Source organism: Bombina bombina, chromosome 4, assembly GCF_027579735.1.
Source record: "Bombina bombina isolate aBomBom1 chromosome 4, aBomBom1.pri, whole genome shotgun sequence".
NCBI lineage: Eukaryota > Metazoa > Chordata > Amphibia > Anura > Bombinatoridae > Bombina > Bombina bombina.
Genome location: NC_069502.1, coordinates 568779206 through 568802662, shown reverse-complemented (window position 1 = coordinate 568802662; position 23457 = coordinate 568779206). Strand labels below are relative to the sequence as shown.

Sequence of the window (23457 nt, the reverse complement as noted above, 5' to 3'; positions counted from 1 at the left end):
TAGAAATATCAATCAGGAAATTGTTATTCCTTCTCCGTGCCCTAATCCTTCCTCTAAGAAGGAGCGTCTGTTGCACAACTTGGACGTGGTTCGTGCTTTGAAGTTTTACTTGCAAGCAACCAAAGATTTCCGTCAAACATCTTCTTTGTTTGTTGTCTATTCTGGAAAACGTAGAGGTCAAAAAGCTACGGCTACCTCTTTCTTTTTGGCTGAAAAGCATCATCTGTTTGGCATATGAGAAAGCTGGTCAGCAGCCTCCTGAAAGGATTACAGCTCACTCTACTAGAGCGGTGGCTTCCACATGGGCTTTTAAAAATGATGCTTCTGTTGAACAGATTTGTAAGGCTGCGACTTGGTCTTCGCTTCATACCTTTTCCAAATTTTACAAATTTGATACTTTTGCTTCTTCGGAGGCTATTTTTGGGAGAAACGTTCAAGCAGTGGTGCCTTCTGTTTAACAATCTGTCTTGTCCCTCCCATTCATCCGTGTCCTTTAGCTTTGGTATTGTATCCCACAAGTAAAGGATGTTTTTTTGGACTTGTCGTACCTTATAGAAGAAAAGTAAATTAATGCTTACCTGATCAATTAATTTCTTCTATGGTACGAGTCCACGGCCCGCCCTGTCATTTTAAGACAGATTATATTTTTTTTTTTATTTTAAACTTCAGTCACCTCTGCACCTGCTTTGGTTCTCTTTGCCACTACCTGTTAGCAGGAGGATAATATCCCACAAGTAAAGAATGAATCTGTGGTCTCGTCGTACCATAGAAGAAATTAATTTATCAGGTAAGCATAAATTTACTTTTTTTTGCATAAGCGTCTGGTGGATGTGCAAGACGTGCAATTTTTTTTTCATGCCTTGGTAAGGATCAGGTCTGTGTTTAAACCTGTTTCTCCTCCCTGGAGTCTTATAGGGACACTAAACCCAAAAATGTTCTTTCATGATGCAAGTAGAGAATACAATTTTAAACAACATTCCAATCTACTTGTACTATCTCATTTGCTTCATTCCTTAGATATTCTTTGTTGAAGAAATAGCAATGCACATGTGTGAGTCAATCACACGAGGCATCTATGTGCAGCAACCAATCAGCAGCTACTGAGCCTATCTAGATATGCTTTTCAGCAAAGTATATCAAGATAATTAAGCAAATTAGATAATAGAAGTAAATTAGAAAGTTGTTTAAAATTGTATGCTCTTTCTAAATCATGAAAGAAAAAATGTGGGTTTCATGTATCTGTAACCTTGTTTTTAAGGTTTTGCAGCAGGCTTTGTTTGAGCTTATGCATTCCTTCGATATTAAGATATTATCTTGGAAGGTTTTCTTTCTTGTTATTTCTTCTTTTCTGAGAGTTTTTGAAACTCGGCGCTGCAGTGTGATTCTCCTTATTTTTTCTTTCATTCTTCTAATGTGGTCCTACGTTCTAAGTTTGGTTTCCTGCTTAAAGTTGTTTTGGTCAGGAATTGTTCCTTCTTTTTCCTAACCATTTTTCTTATGAGTATTTGCTGCACAACCTAGATATTGTGTGTGCATTTCTTTCCGGATATGCTGAGTCCACGGCCCTCCCTTTATTTAAGACTGTTTTTTTTTTTAAAAAAAAGAACTTCAGGCACCCCTACTCCTTTATCTTTTTTTTCAATTTCCTTCGGCCGAATGACTGGGGATTATGGGTAACGAAAGTGACGTATATAGCAGCTTTGCTGTGGTGCTCTTTACCGCCTCCTGCTGGCCAGGAGTGATATTCCCACTAGTAATTGATTCTGTGGACTCACCATTTCCAGAAATAAATAAATTTATCAGGTAAGTATAAATTATGTTTTTTAATTCTGCTCCACTAAATAATAACCAATTCTAGTAAGTATTGCATATATATATATATATATCATTTTTCCTCTTTGCCTTTTCATTTACATTCTAGGACATTTCCCCTTACCCTGCAAGATCTTCAGCTGATTGCTCAGTCCTCTCGCACAGACAATTTGCAGTTCAATGCTGTTCAGTTAGAGTCCCATTGGTTGGATGATCCTGATGTCATTCAGCCTTCTATCCAACTAGTCACTGAAAAAGCAACATCTTCGGATTGGATGCTAAGAGTGCGATGGCTCAGTCACCTGGCCAAGAACTTGCCTGCTGAGCTAGGTAGGTATTATTTACTAGAATGGTATATATTCATGTTTGTGTTTTCTTTCCAAAGGCAGGGAGAGTCCACGACTTCATTGCTTATTGTTGGGAAATACAACACCTGGCCTGGTGGTGGTGGTGAGTGCCCCAGCCACTGGGGTTATTAAGATGCCTCTTTATTAATATGACCCTTTTTGGTTTTGACTATTTACTGTGGATTACATCTCTAGCAATGGAAGACTCTCTAAGATGAACACTTTAAAATTCCTGTTTATATTGTGAGGAGGCTGTGGATTGTCCACCTACTCAATTTTTTTCCAATTGCTTGGGTAGCGTTCTAAAGTCTAAGAAGGGAGCTAAATCTGTTAACCCTAACAGTCTCTCTGAGCTGTCAACCTCTCAGGACTCTGTGGCCCGGGAGATGCCAACCTATCCCCTCAAAACTGTTCACATGCAGTTCCCTGCGGCACCCCTATTACTCCGGCTGGAGGGGGCTTTTTTCCTGCGGACTTTACTATGCAGTTACAGTCTGCTGTGTCCGCGGCCCTGAGTTACCTATCTCTGGGAAACGCAAGAGAACGGTTTAACATAATTCTCTTTCTTTCGCTCTCTCGCTCTCTCTCTCTCTTTCACAAGATATGATGAGTCCACGGATTTCATCCTTACTTGTGGGATATCGCCTCCTGGTCAACGAGGAGGCAAAGAGCACCACAGCAGAGCTGTGTATATATATATATATATATATATATATATATATATATATCCTCCCTTCCCTCCAACTCCAGTCATTCTCTTTGCCTGTGTTGGTGATAGGAAGAGGCAAAGTGAGGCGTTAGTTATAGATTCTTCAATCAAGAGTTTTTTATTTTAAAGTGGTGCCACAGTGTACTACTTTGTTCTGGGGTGTAGCCTAGACCAGATCAGTCTCTTCAGTAAAAAGAGAAGCATTTGGTGGCTTTAAAGCAATAGGAACTGGTGAGACATAATTCTCACTGTGCCTCCTATACATATTTGCTGCCCTATTCCGAATAGCCTAAGCAAGTTTAACTAAGGCGTATCTTGTTCCGCAGGGCTATGGGAAGGTGAGGACCTCTGGAAACCTGCTGGACGGCCATGCTGTCGCACAGCATTCAAGGTAAGTGCTGACGTTATTATTTCTGGGGACACATTCTCAGAAGAAAGTGAGCACTACACTGCACACAATCACTTGTCAAGTGCTAATTTACAGTTTAGACTCTTTATGGTGATGGGACGATGGAATCAGTGGCTATTTTAGTCTCTGCGGGTTTTTGACTTTACTATGCCGACCGGGAGTGATTAAGTGACAGTAAACCAGCACGGTGGTTCTAATTATAATATGTCTAGAGCGCAGGTTTTATTTTCTTAGTCGACTTGGTCTGAATTTTTATTTACCAGTTAGGGGTTATTCATTTTTATTACTTGATATGCCACAAGGTGTGTGTAATGTTCCGACTAATGGGCCGCCCGGGAGTTTCAGATGGATACGCCCACGATGGGCGGAGGCGATGTTAAGTCACTGACGACAGTTTGCGTGCCTTTTCTCCAACATAGGTGTGTCCGGTCCACGGCGTCATCCTTACTTGTGGGATATTCTCTTCCCCAACAGGAAATGGCAAAGAGCCCAGCAAAGCTGGTCACATGATCCCTCCTAGGCTCCGCCTACCCCAGTCATTCTCTTTGCCGTTGCACAGGCAACATCTCCACGGAGATGGCTAAGAGTTTTTTGGTGTTTAAATGTAGTTTTTATTCTTCAATCAAGAGTTTATTTTAAAATAGTGCTGGTATGTACTATTTACTCTGAAACAGAAAAGAGATGAAGATTTCTGTTTGTAAGAGGAAAATGATTTTAGCAACCGTTACTAAAATCGATGGCTGTTTCCACACAGGACTGTTGAGATGAATTAACTTCAGTTGGGGGAAACAGTGGGCAGACTTTTGCTGCTTGAGGTATGACACATTTCTAACAAGACTTGGTAATGCTGGAAGCTGTCATTTTCCCTATGGGAACCGGTAAGCCATTTTCTTAGTTTAGTATAAGAATAAAGGGCTTCACAAGGGCTTTAAAGACTGGTAGACATTTTTCTGGGCTAAAACGATTACTTTATAAGTATATTTAGTGGATTATAACTATAAATAGTTCTTTTAATCTTGGGGATGTATTAAAAAAAAAACGGCAGGCACTGTATTGGACACCTTTTTCACTGGGGGCCTTTTCTAGTCATAGGCAGAGCCTCATTTTCGCGCCACTAATGCGCAGTTGTTTTTGGAAAGCAAGGCATGCAGATGCATGTGTGAGGAGCTAAGAACCACTGAAAAAGCTTATTGAAGGCGTCATTTGGTATCGTATTCCCCTCTGGGCTTGGTTGGGTCTCAGCAAAGCAGATACCAGGGACTGTATAGGGGTTAAATGTAAAAACGGCTCCGGTTCCGTTATTTTAAGAGTTAAAGCTTTCAAATTTGGTGTGCAATGCTTTTAAGGCACTGTGGTGAAATTTTGGTGAATTTTGAACAATTCCTTCATACTTTTTCACATATTCAGTAATAAAGTGTGTTCAGTTTAAAATTTAAAGTGACAGTAACGGTTTTATTTTAAAACGTTTTTTTGTGCTTTGTTATCAAGTTTATGCCTGTTAACATGTCTGAACCATCAGATAGACGATGTTCTGTATGTTTGGAAGCCAAGGTTCCTCCCCATTTAAATATATGTGATGAATGTGACATAGTGTCCAAACAAAGTAGGGACAATGATGCCACTGATAATGATGTTGCCCAAAATGATTCCTCAAGCGAGGGGAGTAAGCATGGTACTGCATCATCCCCTTCTGTGTCTACACCAGTCTTGCCCACACAAGAGGCCCCTAGTACATCTAGTGCGCCAATCCTTCTTACTATGCAACAATTAACGGCTGTAATGGATAATTCTATTAAAAACATTTTGTCCAAAATGCCCACTTATCAGAGAAAGCGCGATTGCTCTGTTTTAGATACTGAAGAGCATGAGGACGCTGATGATAATGGTTCTGACATACCCTCACACCAATCTGAAGGGGCCAGGAGGGAGGTTTTGTCTGAGGGAGAAATTTCAGATTCAGGAAAAATTTCTCAACAAGCTGAACCTGATGTTATTACTTTTAAATTTAAATTAGAACATCTCCGCACCCTGCTTAAGGAGGTGTTATCTACTCTGGATGATTGTGACAATTTGGTCATTCCAGAGAAATTATGTAAGATGGACAAGTTCCTAGAGGTCCCGGTGCCCCCTGATGCTTTTCCTATACCCAAGCGGGTGGCGGACATTGTAAATAAGGAATGGGAAAGGCCCGGCATACCTTTTGTTCCTCCCCCTATATTTAAAAAATTATTTCCTATGGTCGACCCCAGAAAGGACTTATGGCAGACAGTCCCCAAGGTCGAGGGGGCGGTTTCTACTCTAAACAAACGCACTACTATCCCTATAGAAGATAGTTGTGCTTTCAAAGATCCTATGGATAAAAAATTAGAGAGTTTGCTTAAAAAGATGTTTGTTCAGCAAGGTTACCTTCTACAACCAATTTCATGCATTGTTCCTGTCACTACAGCAGCGTGTTTCTGGTTCGAAGAACTAGAAAAGTCGCTCAATAAAGACTCTTCGTATGAGGAGGTTATGGACAGAGTTCAAGCACTTAAATTGGCTAACTCTTTTATCTTAGACGCCACTTTGCAATTAGCTAGATTAGCGGCGAAAAATTCAGGTTTTGCTATTGTGGCGCGCAGAGCGCTTTGGCTAAAGTCTTGGTCAGCGGATGTGTCCTCCAAGAACAAATTGCTTAACATCCCTTTCAAAGGTAAAACGCTGTTTGGCCCTGACTTGAAAGAGATTATTTCAGACATCACTGGGGGAAAGGGCCACGCCCTTCCTCAGGATAGGTCTTTTAAGGCTAAAAATAAGCCAAATTTTCGTCCCTTTCGTAGAAACGGACCAGCCTCAAATTCTACACCCTCTAAGCAAGAGGGTAATAGTTCTCAAACCAAACCAGCCTGGAGACCGATGCAAGGCTGGAACAAGGGTAAGCAGGCCAAGAAACCTGCCACTGCTACTAAAACAGCATGAAGTGTTGGCCCCCGATCCGGGACCGGATCTGGTGGGGGGCAGACTCTCTCTCTTTGCTCAGGCTTGGGCAAGAGATGTTCAGGATCCTTGGGCGCTAGAAATAGTTTCTCAGGGTCATCTCCTGGAATTCAAGGAACTACCCCCAAGGGGGAGGTTCCACAGGTCTCAATTGTCTTCAAACCAAATAAAAAGACAGGCATTCTTACATTGTGTAGAAGACCTGTTAAGAATGGGAGTGATTCATTCTGTTCCATTAGGAGAACAAGGGATGGGGTTTTACTCCAATCTGTTCATAGTTCCCAAAAAAGAAGGAACATTCAGACCAATTTTAGATCTCAAGATTCTAAACAAATTTCTCAGGGTTCCATCGTTCAAGATGGAAACCATTCGAACAATTCTTCCTACCATCCAGGAAGGTCAATTCATGACCACGGTGGATTTAAAGGATGCGTATCTACATATTCCTATCCACAAGGAACATCATCGGTTCCTAAGGTTCGCCTTTCTGGACAAGCATTACCAGTTTGTGGCACTTCCATTCGGATTAGCCACTGCTCCAAGGATTTTCACAAAGGTACTAGGGTCCCTTCTAGTGGTGCTAAGACCAAGGGGCATTGCAGTAGTACCTTACTTGGACGACATACTGATTCAAGCGTCGTCTCTGTCAAAAGCAAAGGCTCATACGGACATTGTCCTAGCCTTTCTCAGATCTCACGGGTGGAAAGTGAACATAGAAAAAAGTTCTCTGTCCCCGTCAACAAGAGTTCCCTTCTTGGGAACAATAATAGACTCCTTAGAAATGAAGATTTTTCTGACAGAGGCCAGAAAATCAAAACTTCTAAGCTCTTGTCAAGTACTTCATTCTGTTCTTCTTCCTTCCATAGCGCAGTGCATGGAAGTAATAGGTTTGATGGTTGCGGCAATGGACATAGTTCCTTTTGCACGAATTCATCTAAGACCATTACAACTGTGCATGCTCAGACAGTGGAATGGGGATTATACAGACTTGTCTCCGACGATCCAAGTAGATCAAAGAACCAGAGATTCACTCCGTTGGTGGCTGAACCTGGACAACCTGTCACAGGGAATGAGCTTCCGCAGACCAGAGTGGGTCATTGTCACGACCGACGCCAGTCTGGTGGGCTGGGGCGCGGTCTGGAAACCCCTGAAAGCTCAGGGTCTATGGTCTCGGGAAGAATCTCTTTTCCCGATAAACATTCTGGAACTGCGAGCGATATTCAATGCTCTCAAAGCTTGGCCTCAACTAGCAGAGGCCAAATTCATAAGGTTTCAATCAGACAACATGACGACTGTTGCATATATCAACCATCAGGGGGGAACAAGGAGTTCCCTGGCGATGGAGGAAGTGACCAAAATAATTCAATGGGCGGAGAATCACTCCTGCCACTTGTCTGCAATCCACATCCCAGGAGTGGAAAATTGGGAAGCGGATTTTCTGAGTTGTCAGACTTTCCATCCGGGGGAGTGGGAACTCCATCCGGAAATCTTTGCCCAAATAACTCAATTATGGGGCATTCCAGACATGGACCTGATGGCGTCTCGTCAGAACTTCAAGGTTCCTTGCTACGGGTCCAGATCCAGGGATCCCAGGGCGACTCTAGTAGATGCACTGATAGCGCCTTGGACCTTCAACCTAGCTTATGTATTCCCACCGTTCCCTCTCATTCCCAGGCTGGTAGCCAGGATCAATCAGGAGAGGGCTTCGGTGATCTTGATAGCTCCTGCGTGGCCACGCAGAACTTGGTATGCAGACCTGGTGACTATGTCATCGGCTCCACCATGGAAGCTACCTTTGAGACAGGACCTTCTTGTTCAAGGTCCATTCGAACATCCGAATCTGGCTTCACTCCAACTGACTGCTTGGAGATTGAACGCTTGATTTTATCAAAGCGTGGGTTTTCAGATTCTGTCATTGATACTCTTGTTCAGGCTAGAAAGCCTGTAACTAGGAAAATTTGCCATAAAATATGGAAAAAATATATTTATTGGTGTGAATCTAAAGGATTCCGATGGAACAAGATACAAATTCCTAAGATTCTATCCTTTCTACAGGAGGGTTTGGAGAAAGGATTATCTGCAAGTTCTTTGAAGGGACAGATTTCTGCTTTATCTGTTTTACTTCACAAAAAACTGGCGGCTGTGCCAGATGTTCAAGCTTTTGTTCAGGCTCTGGTTAGAATCAAGCCTGTTTACAAACCTTTGACTCCTCCTTGGAGTCTCAATTTAGTTCTTTCAGTTCTTCAAGGGGTTCCGTTTGAACCCTTACATTCCGTAGATATTAAGTTACTATCTTGGAAAGTTTTGTTTTTGGTTGCAATTTCTTCTGCTAGAAGAGTTTCAGAGTTATCTGCTCTGCAGTGTTCTCCTCCTTATCTGGTGTTCCATGCAGATAAGGTGGTTTTGCGTACTAAACCTGGTTTTCTTCCGAAAGTTGTTTCTAACAAAAACATTAACCAGGAGATAGTTGTGCCTTCTTTGTGTCCGAATCCAGTTTCAAAGAAGGAACGTTTGTTACACAATTTGGATGTAGTTTGTGCTCTAAAATTCTATTTAGAGGCTACAAAGGATTTCAGACAAACATCTTCTTTGTTTGTTGTTTATTCTGGTAAAAGGAGAGGTCAAAAAGCAACTTCTACCTCTCTCTCTTTTTGGCTTAAAAGCATCATCCGATTGGCTTATGAGACTGCCGGACGGCAGCCTCCTGAAAGAATCACAGCTCACTCCACTAGGGCTGTGGCTTCCACATGGGCCTTCAAGAACGAGGCTTCTGTTGATCAGATATGTAAGGCAGCGACTTGGTCTTCACTGCACACTTTTACCAAATTTTACAAATTTGATACTTTTGCTTCTTCTGAGGCTATTTTTGGGAGAAAGGTTTTGCAAGCCGTGGTGCCTTCCATTTAGGTGACCTGATTTGCTCCCTCCCATCATCCGTGTCCTAAAGCTTTGGTATTGGTTCCCACAAGTAAGGATGACGCCGTAGACCGGACACACCTATGTTGGAGAAAACAGAATTTATGCTTACCTGATAAATTACTTTCTCCAACGGTGTGTCCGGTCCACGGCCCGCCGCCCTGGTTTTTTTAATCAGGTCTGATGAATTATTTTCTCTAACTACAGTCACCACGGTATCATATGATTTCTCCTATGCATATTCCTCCTTTACGTCGGTCGAATGACTGGGGTAGGCGGAGCCTAGGAGGGATCATGTGACCAGCTTTGCTGGGCTCTTTGCCATTTCCTGTTGGGGAAGAGAATATCCCACAAGTAAGGATGACGCCGTGGACCGGACACACCGTTGGAGAAAGTAATTTATCAGGTAAGCATAAATTCTGTTTTTTTGTGTACAGTCCCGGCATTCTACTCCTTGCTCACTACGCTCATGGAGGGCGGAGCTTGTTTGCACCGGTGGTTATGTTGGCGCCAAATCTTTAAGCGTCTCCTTTATTACACTTCCAAGAATGGGGGCTATCCAGTATGTGTGCTCAGTGCTTGCCACTTCCTCTCTCTTCCAGTATCGAAAGGATAGGAGGTTTTGCTACTGTGTTTCTTTGCGCTTCAATTGGTGCTATGGTGGTATAGTCAGTATGTGGCAGGGGATGATGTACTGGGGAATCCCCAGACTCTTATACTGCACTAGGGTTGCGCTCTCATAAACAATTTATGTCTCAGAGTCATGCATTGATTTTTTTCTCTGTCTAGACAAGCGCTACAGCTGCGCTACAGATCTGTTTTTCCACAGTGTTAGCCAGATCTGGACAGCGATACAGCTGCGCTCCGGGTCTGTCTTTGTGCTGAGTTGGGCAAATCCGGTCAGCGCTACAGCTACGCTAGAGATTTGTTTTCTCTTCAGTGTTTTAGGTACCGGCTCTGATGGTTTGATTCAGAGCCATCTCAGAAGGCTTACGCTGAGGTTACTGTATTATGTTACTTTCACAGCAATCAACCTGTAAAAAGAAAAAAAAAGGGTTGCTTTTTAAATTTAAAACGACAGTACCGCTTTTTATGTACTAACCTTTTATTCAAGACTTTCAGTAGTTTGTTTGGTTAGTCATTCCTTGTACTTCAGGATGGACTAAGAGGCCCTGCAAGGGGTCTATTATTTTAGGTTTGGATGCCAATTTAGCATTGACACTCCTTTCTGTTTCTCTTTGGTTGGGACATCTTTAATTGATGAGGGGGCAGTAATGGACATGTCACAAAAAATATATATATTGTTCATACAGTGCCCTTTTTTTTCCTCTCTAACTCATTTGAATTATTTAATCAAATGACCTCACAAGATATTGTTACTTTCACGATTTTATTAAGAGTCAGTAACGTTCTTTTGGGTGTAAATTTTATTAAGAAATAAATTTTGTACCGTCTCCCCCTAAGGTGGTTGCTGTTTAGGAGTCTATTGGCAATGTTCTAGTTATGCCACAAATTTCTTCTATAGCGTCCCACAAATTTTAGTGCCCACATGCTGTGACCTGCGCCTCCTTTCTCACTCCACTCTGAGTTCTGACATTTTTGGTGTATTTTATTTTGTACGTCCAGTACTTTATATGGATGGACGCATTCCCTATATTTTCAAGACTGTTTCCCATAGCCGACTCAATACGAGAGGCTGGATAATCGTTCTCTAAGGGGGAAGGAGTGTTTTTTTCCGCTTCACTAAGATAATTACTATTCCCTTTGACGATAGTTGACTTTTAGAAATGGGGTGTACGTCAGGGCGTACAATGGCTACCAGCTGTCTACTTTGCTACAGTTCACTAGTGTGATGGCAGATTGGTTTGAAGCGTTGTCCAATGCTGCTAGGTCAGAGACTTTCCTGGTTGGAAGCCAGGACAGGATAGAAGCTTTCAAATTGGCTAATTCCTTTAATTCAAATTCTCCCCTTCTCATTCTGCAACTGGGAGCATTGATTGCTATATTTCAGCTCAACAGAGCGTTATGATTAGTGCCTTGTTCTATGAATATATGCTCTAAGTTTCAGCTTTCCTGATTCTTTACAAGGATCACAGAAGCAGCATGTAGGACATGCCCCAGATTCGGATCTTGTAGAGGGCAGATTTCTGTTTTCTCTTCGGTTTGGGTTCGGGACCAACCTCCCAGAGGTTGGTTTCTGCTTTTCTGATTTTCAGCAGATCAGAAATTGGAGGCATTCTTACACTGCGTAGGAGGCCTCTCAGACCTGGGAGTGATTGTTTCAGTTCCGCTATAGTGCAGGATTTGGAGTTTTTGTATCCCATTTTGGTTGGGGTCCCAAAAACGGAGGGAACCTTCAGGCCCCTTGCTATCTCTCAGGAGTTTATTCGGGTTTCTCAGAGTTCCATCTTTCAAGATGGAGACTATTCGTACCATCCTTCCTTTGATCTGGGAGGGTCAATTTATGACATCAGTGGATCCAAAGGATACATATATTCATGTTCTTATCCACTGAGATCTTCACATGAGGTTTGCCTTTCTGGACAAACATTATCAGTTTGTGGCTTTCCCTTTCAGGCTGGTCACGGTGCCCAGAATTTTCAAAGGTTCTGGAGTCTTTATTGGCGGTTCTAAGGCCGCGGGGCAATGCAGTGGCGCCTTATCTGGATGATGGACTGATCCAGGCATCATCATTTTAACTGGCAAGGTCCCATGCCGACATTGTGCTTTCCTTCCTAAGGACCCACGGGTGGAAGGTAAACCTGGAAAAGAGTTCATTAGTTTCTCAGACAAGAGTCCCCTTTCTGGGAACTCTAATTGACTGCTTCAATGAAGGTTTTTCTGACAGAGGTCAGTAAGTCAAACATTCTGAATACATGTCGACTCATTCAGTCCAATCCTCGTCCGTCAGCAGCTCAGTGCATGGAGGTACTCTGATTGAGGGTGGCGGCAATGGACATTGTTCCGTTTGCTCATTTTCATCTCAGGCCTCTGCAATTAAGCATGCTCAGACTGTGGAATGGAGATTATACAGATTTGTCTCCTCCAATAAATCTAGATCGGGAGACAAGAAACTCTTCTATTGTGGTTGTCGCTGGATCATCTATCCCAGGGGACATGCTTCCGCAGACTCTCATGGGTGATAGTGACAACGGATGTCAGCCTGATAGGATGGGGAGCAGTCTGGAACTCCCTGAGGGCCCAGGGTGTATGGACTCGAATGGAGTCTCTCCTTTCCATCAATATCCTAGAGTTAAGAGCTATATTCCATGCACTTCAGGCTTGGCCTCAGTTGGCTTCGGCCAAATTCATCAGATTCCAGTCGGACAACATTACGACTGTAGCTTACATCAATCATCAGGGAGGAACAAGGAATTCCTTGGCGATGACAGAAGTAGCCAAGATAATTCAGTTGGCGGAGTCACACTCTTGTTATCTGTCGGCGATCCACATCCCAGGTGTGGAAAACTGGGAAGTGTATTTTCTGAGCAGACAGACTTTTCATCCTGGAGAATGGGAACTCCATCCGGAGGTATTTGCCAACCTGATTCTCAGATGGGGCTGGCAGGAGTTGGATCTTATGGCGTCTCGTCAGAATGCCAAGCTTCCGAGATACGGGTCCAGGGATCCCCAGGCCGAGCTGATAGATGCCTAGGCAGTACCTTGGTCTTTCAGCCTAGCTTATGTGTTCTCTCCATTTGCTCTCCTTCCCCAGGTGATTGCTCGAGTCAAACAGGAGAGGGCATCGGTGATCCTTATCGCTCCTGCGTGGCCTCGCAGGACTTGGTATGCCGATCTGGTGGACATGTCATCTCAGCCACCATGGAAGCTTCCTTTGAGGAAAGACCTTCTCATTCAGGGACCCTTCCATCATCCGAATCTTGTTTCTCTACAGATAACTGCTTGGAGATTGAATGCTTGATTTTTATCTAAGCGAGGGTTTTCTGATTCGGTAATAGATACCTTGATTCAGGCTCATAAGCCTGTTACTAGAAAATTTTACCATGAGATCTGGCGTAAATATGTTTATTGGTGCGAATCCAAGGGTTACTCATGGAGTAGGGTTAGGATTCCCAGGATTTTGTCTTTTCTCCAAGACGGATTGGAGAAAGGGTTGTCAGCAAGTTCCTTAAAGGGACAGTCTACCATAGAATTGTTATTGTTTTAAAAGATAGATTATCCCTTTATTACCCATTCCCCAGTTTTGCATAACCAACAGTTATATTAATATACTTTTTACCTCTGTGATTACCTTGTATCTAGGAACCTTCTTCCAGCCCCCTGATCACATGACTGTGACTGTTTATTATCTATTGTCTTGCATTTAGCATTGTTTTGTGCTAAAGCTTAAATAACTCCCTGTGCCTGAACACTGTGTTATCTATATGACCCATGTGTACTTTCTGTCTCTTTGTGTTGAAAAGAGTTTTAAAAAGCATGTGATTATAGGCAGCCTTCAAGGGCTTAGAAATTAGCACATGAGCCTTCCTATGTTTAGTTTAAACTAAGAATACCAAGAGAAAAAAGCAAATTTGATGATAAAAGTAAATTGGAAAGTTGATTAAAATTAAAAGTCCTATCTGAATAATGAAAGTTTAATTTAAAACTAGACTGTCCCTTTAACCTGAGGTATAGAGGTGTTAGAAAGTTATCCTAAATAAAAACCTTTTTCTTTCATGTAATTAGCAAGAGTCCATGAGCTAGTGACGTATGGGATATACATTCCTACCAGGAGGGGCAAAGTTTCCCAAACCTCAAAATGCCTATAAATACACCCCTCACCACACCCACAAATCAGTTTTACAAACTTTGCCTCCTATGGAGGTGGTGAAGTAAGTTTGTGCTAGATTCTACGTTGATATGTGCTCCGCAGCAGGTTGGAGCCCGGTTTTCCTCTCAGCGTGCAGTGAATGTCAGAGGGATGTGAGGAGAGTATTGCCTATTTGAATGCAGTGATCTCCTTCTACGGGGTCTATTTCATAGGTTCTCTGTTATCGGTCGTAGAGATTCATCTCTTACCTCCCTTTTCAGATCGACGATATACTCTTATATATACCATTTCCTCTACTGATTCTCGTTTCAGTACTGGTTTGGCTTTCTACTACGTGTAGATGAGTGTCCTGGGGTAAGTAAGTCTTATTTCTCCAACATAGGTGTGTCCGGTCCACGGCGTCATCCTTACTTGTGGGATATTCTCCTCCCCAACAGGAAATGGCAAAGAGCCCAGCAAAGCTGGTCACATGATCCCTCCTAGGCTCCGCCTTCCCCAGTCATTCTCTTTGCCGTTGTACAGGCAACATCTCCACGGAGATGGCTTAGAGTTTTTTAGTGTTTAACTGTAGTTTTTATTATTCAATCAAGAGTTTGTTATAAATAGTGCTGGTATGTACTATTTACTCTGAAACAGAAAAGAGATGAAGATTTCTGTTTGTAAGAGGAAAATGATTTTAGCAACCGTTACTAAAATCGATGGCTGTTTCTTCTGTTAAGTGTGATCAGTCCACGGGTCATCATTACTTCTGGGATATTAACTGCTCCCCTACAGGAAGTGCAAGAGGATTCACCCAGCAGAGCTGCATATAGCTCCTCCCCTCTACGTCACTCCCAGTCATTCTCTTGCACCCAGCAACTAGATAGGTCGTGTGAGAGGACTATAGTGATTATACTTAGTTTTATATCTTCAATCAAAAGTTTGTTATTTTAAAATAGCACCGGAGTGTGTTATTACCTCTCTGGCAGAGTTTGAGGAAGAATCTACCAGAGTTTTGCTATGATTTTAGCCGGAGTAGTTAAGATCATATTGCTGTTCTCGGCCATCTGAGGAGTGAGGTAAACTTCAGATCAGGGGACAGCGGGCAGATGAATCTGCATAGAGGTATGTAGCAGTTTTTATTTTCTGACAATGGAATTGATGAGAAAATCCTGCCATACCGATATGTCATGTATGTATACTTTACACTTCAGTATTCTGGGGAATGGTACTTCACTAGAATTACACTGTAAGAAAGACATAAAGCTGTTTAATAACTAGAGATTATGTTTAACGTTTTTGCTGGAATGTAAAATCGTTTTCATTTGCTGAGGTACTGAGTGAATAAATGTTTGGGCACCATTTTTCCACTTGGCAGTTGCTTAAATCTGTTTTTTCTGTCAGTTTCTGTTCTCCCTCACTGCTGTGTGTGTGGGGGAGGGGCGCTTTTACTATGCATCAAATATTTCAGTCAGCAACTCATTGTATTCCCTGCATGATCTGGTTCATCTCTACAGAGCTCAGGGGTCTTCAAAACTTATTTTGAGGGAGGTAATTTTTCTCAGCAGAGCTGTGAGAATTATAGTTTGACTGAAATGTGACCAGCTTTGCTGGGCTCTTTGCCATTTCCTGTTGGGGAGGAGAATATCCCACAAGTAAGGATGACGCCGTGGACCGGACACACCGTTGGAGAAAGTTATTTATCAGGTAAACATAAATTCTGTTTTTCTGTGACACTCTAAGCTTTGGTTGGGCACTTTTATATAAAGTTCTAAATATATGTATTCAAACATTTATTTGCCTTGACTCAGGATGTTCAACGTTCCTTATTTCAGACAGTCAGTTTCATATTTGGGATAATGCATATGAATAAATCATTTTTTCTTACCTTAAAAATATGTCTTTTTCCCTGTGGGCTGTTAGGCTCGCGGGGGCTGAAAATGCTTAATTTTATTGCGTCATTCTTGGCGCGGACTTTTTTGGCGCAAAATTTTTTTCTGTTTCCGGCGTCATACGTGTCGCCGGAAGTTTTTTTGCGCCAAAGGTGTCGGCGTTCCGGATGTGGCGTCATTTTGGCGCCAAAAGCATTTAGGCGCCAAATAATGTGGGCGTCTTTTTTGGCACTAAAAAAATATGGGCGTCACTTTTGTCTCCACATTATTTAAGTCTCATTATTTTGTGCTTCTGGTTGCTAGAAGCTTGTTCTATGGCATTTTTGTTTCCCATTCCTGAAACTGTCATTTAAGGAATTTGATCAGTTTTGCTTTATATGTTGTTTTTTCTATTACATATTGCAAGATGTCCCACGTTGAAGCTGAGTCAGAAGATACTTCTGGAAAATCCCTGCCTGGTGCTGGAGCTACCAAAGCTAAGTGTATCTGCTGTAAACTTTTGGTATCTGTTCCTCCAGCTGTTGTTTGTACTGTTTGTCATGACAAACTTGCTAATGCAGATAATATTTCCTTTAGTACTGTTACATTACCTGTTGCTGTTCCGTCAACATCTAATACTCAGAGTGTTCCTGATAGCATAAGAGATTTTGTTTCTAAATCCATTAAGAAGGCTATGTCTGTTATTCCTCCTTCTAGTAAACGTAAAAAGTCTTTTAAAACTTCTCATTTTTCAGATGAATTTTTAAATGAACATCATCATTCTGATACTGATATTGGTTCTTCTGATTCAGAGGATTCTGTCTCAGAGGTTGATGCCGATATATCTTCATATTTATTTAAAATGGAATTTATTCGTTCTTTACTTAAAGAAGTCCTAATTGCATTAGAAATTGAGGATTCTAGTCCTCTTGATACTAAATCTAAATGTTTAGATAAGGTTTTTAAATCTCCTGTAGTTATTCCAGAAGTTTTTCCTGTCCCTGGTGCTATTTCTGAAGTAATTTTCAGGGAATGGAATAATTTGGGTAATTCTTTTACTCCTAAACGTTTTAAGCAATTATATCCTGTGCCATCTGACAGATTAGAATTTTGGGACAAAATCCCTAAGGTTGATGGGGCTGTCTCTACTCTTGCTAAGCATACTACTATTCCTACGGCAGATGGTACTTCCTTTAAGGATCCTTTAGATAGGAAAATTGAATCCTTTCTAAGAAAAGCTTACTTGTGTTCAGGTATTCTTCTTAGACCTGCTATATCTTTAGCGGATGTTGCTGCAGCTTCAACCTTTTGGTTAGAAGCTTTAGCGCAACAAGTAACAGATCATAATTCTCATAGCATTATTATTCTTCTACAACATGCTAATAATTTTATTTGTGATGCCATCTTTGATCTCATTAGAGTTGATGTCAGGTATATGTCTCTAGCTATTTTAGCTAGAAGAGCTTTATGGCTTAAAACTTGGAATGCTGATATGTATTCTAAGTCTACTCTGCTTTCCCTTTCTTTCCAGGGTAATAAATTATTTGGTTCTCAGTTGGATTCTATTATCTCAACTGTTACTGGAGGGAAAGGAACTTTTTTACCACAGGATAAAAAATCTAAAGGTAAATTTAGGTCTAATAATCGTTTTCGTTCCTTTCGTCACAACAAGGAACAAAAGCCTGATCCTTCATCCTCAGGAGCGGTATCAGTTTGGAAACCATCTCCAGTCTGGAATAAATCCAAGCCTTTCAGAAAACCAAAGCCAGCTCCCAAGTCCACATGAAGGTGCGGCCCTCATTCCAGCTCAGCTGGTAGGGGGCAGATTACGTTTTTTCAAAGAAATTTGGTTCAATTCCGTTCACAATCTCTGGATTCAGAACATTGTTTCAAAAGGGTACAGAATTGGCTTCAAGATAAGGCCTCCTGCAAAGAGATTTTTTCTTTCCCGTGTCCCAGTAAACCCAGCGAAGGCTCAAGCATTTCTGAAATGTGTTTCAGATCTAGAGTTGGCTGGAGTAATTATACCAGTTCCAGTTCTGGAACAGGGGCTGGGGTTTTATTCAAATCTCTTCATTGTACCAAAGAAGGAGAATTCCTTCAGACCAGTTCTGGATTTAAAAATATTGAATCATTATGTAAGGATACCAACATTCAAAATGGTAACTGTAAGGACTATCCTGCCTTTTGTTCAGCAAGAGCATTATATGTCCACAATAGATTTACAGGATGCATATCTGCATATTCCGATTCATCCAGATCACTATCAGTTTCTGAGATTCTCTTTCCTAGACAAGCATTACCAGTTTGTGGCTCTACCGTTTGGCCTAGCTACAGCCCCAAGAATTTTTACAAAGGTTCTCGGTGCCCTTCTGTCTGTAATCAGAGAACAGGGTATTGTGGTATTTCCTTATTTGGACGATATCTTGGTACTTGCTCAGTCTTCACATTTAGCAGAATCTCATACGAATCGACTTGTGTTGTTTCTTCAAGATCATGGTTGGAGGATCAATTTACCAAAAAGTTCATTGATTCCTCAGACAAGGGTAACCTTTTTAGGTTTTCAGATAGATTCAGTGTCCATGACTCTGTCTTTGACAGACAAGAGACGTCTAAAGTTGATATCCGCTTGTCGAAACCTTCAGTCACAATCATTCCCTTCGGTAGCTTTATGCATGGAAATTCTAGGTCTTATGACTGTAGCATCGGACGCGATCCCCTTTGCTCGTTTTCACATGCGACCTCTTCAGCTCTGTATGCTGAACCAGTGGTGCAGGGATTACACAAAGATATCTCAATTAATATCTTTAACACCGATTGTATGACACTCTCTGATGTGGTGGACAGATCACCATCGTTTAGTTCAGGGGGCTTCTTTTGTTCTTCCGACCTGGACTGTAATTTCAATAGATGCAAGTCTGACAGGTTGGGGAGCTGTTTGGGGGTCTCTGACAGCACAAGGGTTTTGGGAATCTCAGGAGGTGAGATTACCGATCAATATTTTGGAACTCCGTGCAATTTTTAGAGCTTCAGTCATGGCCTCTTCTAAAGAGAGAATCGTTCATTTGTTTTCAGACAGACAATGTCACAACTGTGGCATACATCAATCATCAAGGAGGGACCCACAGTCCTCTGGCTATGAAGGAAGTATCTCGAATTCTGGTATGGGCGGAATCCAGCTCCTGTCTAGTTTCTGCGGTTCATATCCCAGGTATAGACAATTGGGAAGCGGATTATCTCAGCCGCCAATCGTTACATCCGGGCAAATGGTCTCTTCACCCAGAGGTATTTCTTCAGATTGTTCAAATGTGGGGACTTCCAGAAATAGATCTGATGGTCTCTCATCTAAACAAGAAACTTCCCAGTTATCTGTCCAGATCCAGGGATCCTCAAGCGGAAGCAGTGGATGCATTGTCACTTCCTTGGAAGTATCATCCTGCCTATATCTTTCCGCCTCTAGTTCATCTTCCAAGAGTAATCTCCAAGATTCTGAAGGAATGCTAGTTTGTTCTGCTGGTAGCTCCAGCATGGCCTCACAGGTTTTGGTATGCGGATCTTGTCCGGGTGGCCTCTTGCCAACCGCGGACTCTTCCGTTAAGACAATACCTTTTGTCGCAAGGTCCTTTTTTCCATCAGGATCTCAAATCCTTAAATTTAAAGGTATGGAGATTGAACGCTTGATTCTTAGTCAAAGAGGTTTCTCTGACTCTGTGATTAATACTATGTTACAGGCTCGTAAATCTGTATCTAGGGAGATATATTATAGAGTCTGGAAGACTTATATTTCTTGGTGTCTTTCTCATCATTTTTCCTGGCATTCTTTTAGAATTCCGAGAATTTTACAATTTCTTCAGGATGGTTTGGAGAAAGGTTTGTCTGCAAGTTCCTTGAAAGGACAAATCTCTGCTCTTTCTGTTCTTTTTCACAGAAAGATTGCTAATCTTCCTGATATTCATTGTTTTGTACAAGCTTTGGTTCGTATAAAACCTGTCATTAAGTCAATTTCTCCTCCTTGGAGTTTGAATTTGGTTCTGGGGGCTCTTCAAGCTCCTCCGTTTGAACCTATGCATTCATTGGACATCAAATTACTTTCTTGGAAAGTTTTGTTCCTTTTGGCTATCTCTTCTGCCAGACGAGTTTCTGAATTATCTGCTCTTTCTTGTGAGTCTCCTTTTCTGATTTTTCATCAGGATAAGGCGGTGTTGCGAACTTCTTTTAAATTTTTACCTAAGGTTGTGAATTCTAACAACATTAGTAGAGAAATTGTGGTTCCTTCATTGTGTCCTAATCCTAAGAATTCTAAGGAGAGATCATTGCATTCTTTGGATGTTGTTAGAGCTTTGAAATATTATGTTGAAGCTACTAAGAATTTCCGAAAGACTTCTAGTCTATTTGTTATCTTTTCCGGTTCTAGGAAAGGTCAGAAGGCCTCTGCCATTTCTTTGGCATCTTGGTTGAAATCTTTAATTCATCATGCTTATGTCGAGTCGGGTAAAACTCCGCCTCAAAGGATTACAGCTCATTCTACTAGGTCAGTTTCTACTTCCTGGGCGTTTAGGAATGAAGCTTCGGTTGATCAGATTTGCAAAGCAGCAACTTGGTCTTCTTTGCATACTTTTACTAAATTCTACCATTTTGATGTGTTTTCTTCTTCTGAAGCTGTTTTTGGTAGAAAAGTACTTCAGGCAGCTGTTTCAGTTTGAATCTTCTGCTTATAATTTAAACTTTATTTTGGGTGTGGATTTTTTTTCAGCGGAATTGGCTGTCTTTATTTTATCCCTCCCTCTCTAGTGACTCTTGCGTGGAAAGATCCACATCTTGGGTAGTCATTATCCCATACGTCACTAGCTCATGGACTCTTGCTAATTACATGAAAGAAAACATAATTTATGTAAGAACTTACCTGATAAATTTATTTCTTTCATATTAGCAAGAGTCCATGAGGCCCACCCTTTTTTTGTGGTGGTTATGATTTTTTTTGTATAAAGCACAATTATTCCAATTCCTTATTTTTTATGCTTTCGCACTTTTTTCTTATCACCCCACTTCTTGGCTATTCGTTAAACTGATTTGTGGGTGTGGTGAGGGGTGTATTTATAGGCATTTTGAGGTTTGGGAAACTTTGCCCCTCCTGGTAGGAATGTATATCCCATACGTCACTAGCTCATGGACTCTTGCTAATATGAAAGAAATGAATGTATCAGGTAAGTTCTTACATAAATTATGTTTTTTCTTTTTTGCTGCTAAAAGGTGTTTGTTTTTTTGTTTTGTTTTTATTCTGTACTGGTATTTGCTTTTTTATATATGTTGTATATTTAAAATGGACTCAGAGCAAAGTTCATCCATTGCTTTTGATAAATTTTTTCTTCGTGGAGGCTCAGATTATTCCCCGTGGGCAATTTTCCTCTATCTAAGGCTTTAAAATTTAAAGATAAATTACTTCATTCTGAGCCATATGTCACTCAGGATAATGCTGTTCATGATATGCCTCGGCTTTCTCCTCAGACATTTCAAGCCCTGATAGTTTCACATGCAGTGCCCTTCGGTTCCTCTCAACCTCCTGGGGGTGTTTATTTGCAAGGAGATTTTGCTGCACAGATAACCTCTGCGGTGTGTGCAGCTTTATCTGCTTTCTCTACTTCGGGCAAGCGTAAGAAGAAATCTAGACATATTTCTGCTAGTAAAGTTTCTGATCCCTCTATATCTGCACTGGTCAACTTTTCCCAAGTGTCTGATGAGGAGAATACGTCAGTAGCTTCTGATGGTGAGATCCCAAATTCTGACATAATGGGGGAAAATTCTACTGAATCTGAAGAAGTTCATTTCAGATTTAAGCTTGAACACCTCCGGTTACTTCTGAATGATGTTTTAGCTACTTGGGACGCTTCCGAACCTTTTGTCATTGTTTACGATTCTCCATTATTATTATTATTATCGGTTATTTGTAGAGCGCCAACAGATTCCGCAGCGCTCCTGTTCCCGATAATTTCAGAAATTATAGCTCAGGAATGGAATAAGCCGGGGATTCCTTTTTCCTTTTCCTCCTGCTTTTAAAAAGATATTCCCTGTTGCTGACTCCATTCGTGGCGCACTGTGCCTAAGGTAGAAGGAGCTATCTCTACTCTAGGTAAGAGAACTACTATTCCTATAGAGGAAAGCTGCTCCTTCAAGGATCCCATGGATAAGAAGCTAGAGGCTTACTTAAAAAAGATGTACATCCATTAAGGATTACAGTGGCGGGAGCAGCATCCTATTTTTGGGATGCATTGTCTGAGCTGATATCAGAAGAGACTACGATAGATGAGATCCAAGATAGGATCAAGGCTCTTAAACTGGCCAATACTTTTATCTGCGATGCCAACATGAAGATGATTAGACTAGAAGCGAAGATGTCTAGTTTCGCTGTTTAGCTCGCAGAGCTCTGTGGCTGAAATCTTGCCCGGCTGATGTAACTTCTAAGTCTAAGCTTCTTTCTTTACCTTATAAAGGTAAGACTTTATTTGGTCCAGATCTGGCGGAAATCATTTACGGGTGGAAAGGGATCTTTCCTTCCTCAGGATAAGAATAAAAGACCTAAGAGTCACTAGAATTCTTACTTTCGTTCCTGTCGTAACTTTAAAGGACAGAAGTCTTCCTCCTCTTCTTCCAAACTAGAGCTATACAAGACTTCGTGGAGGTCCAATCAGCCTTGGAATAAGGGGAAGCAAAATCCACTGATTCTAAATCAGCATGAAGGGTCTGCCTCGATCACATTTTGGATCAAGTGGGGGGCAGGCTTTCTCTTTTTCAACAATCTTGAATACGTGATAACCCAGATCCTTGGGCTGTGGACATATTATTCCAGGGTTACAGAATATGATTCAAGTCTTGCCCTACAATGGGCAGATTTCCATCTAAAGGGGAGGAGAGTCCACGGCTTCATTTATTACTTGTGGGAATTAAGAAACTGGCCACCAGGAGAAGGCAGACACCCTAGCCAAAGGCTTAAATACCTCCCCCACTCCCCTCATCCCCCAGTCATTCTTTGCCTTTCGTCACAGGCGGTTGCAGATAGGTGCCGGAAAATCGGAGGTCTCTTATGATGGGTTCTACCCTTCGCTATGGGACAGGAGTTTTAGTATCCCTTCAAGCTTCTCGGTTGGGGGCCTGGGTGAAAGTTAGAGTCCGGAGATGCAGAGGGAGCTTCCCTTTGCGACACCATCCCAACTCATATTAACAGCTCCTATAGCAATCACCGTTGACTAGTTTCCATGTCAGGAGCGCAGCTATCACCTGTCACACTTGAAAGGCCATGTTCCTGTTCCTGTTTTTTTATATAATAATAACACAGAAGACAGGGCCACAGTGTGGCACCTTTATCTTTATAGAATCAAGGGTTAATATTCCTATAAGGGGATTATTGAACCGGGGGGGGGGGGGGGATATGTACATAAGATTGCTGTGTTATGTGCAAGGACGTGGCTCTGGCATTTTTTGTGGAACTGACAGGCTCTCTTCCTGGAGTTTTTGCACTGTCTTTTCTTTCATGTAATTAGCAAGAGTCCATGAGCTAGTGACGTATGGGATATACATTCCTACCAGGAGGGGCAAAGTTTCCCAAACCTCAAAATGCCTGGTGGTGAAGTAAGTTTGTGCTAGATTCTACGTTGATATGCGCTCCGCAGCAA

At 41.7% G+C, this 23457-nt stretch overlaps 1 protein-coding gene across 1 annotated transcript in view; it reads left to right on the top strand.

Moving 5' to 3' along the window:
• MDN1 (midasin AAA ATPase 1) overlaps positions 1 to 23457 on the top strand; it is a 1255339-nt gene that overhangs the window by 676295 nt on the left and 555587 nt on the right. The window contains 1 exon segment of the mRNA XM_053710546.1: positions 1922 to 2142. Within this exon segment, the coding sequence (XP_053566521.1) occupies positions 1922 to 2142 (221 nt within the window).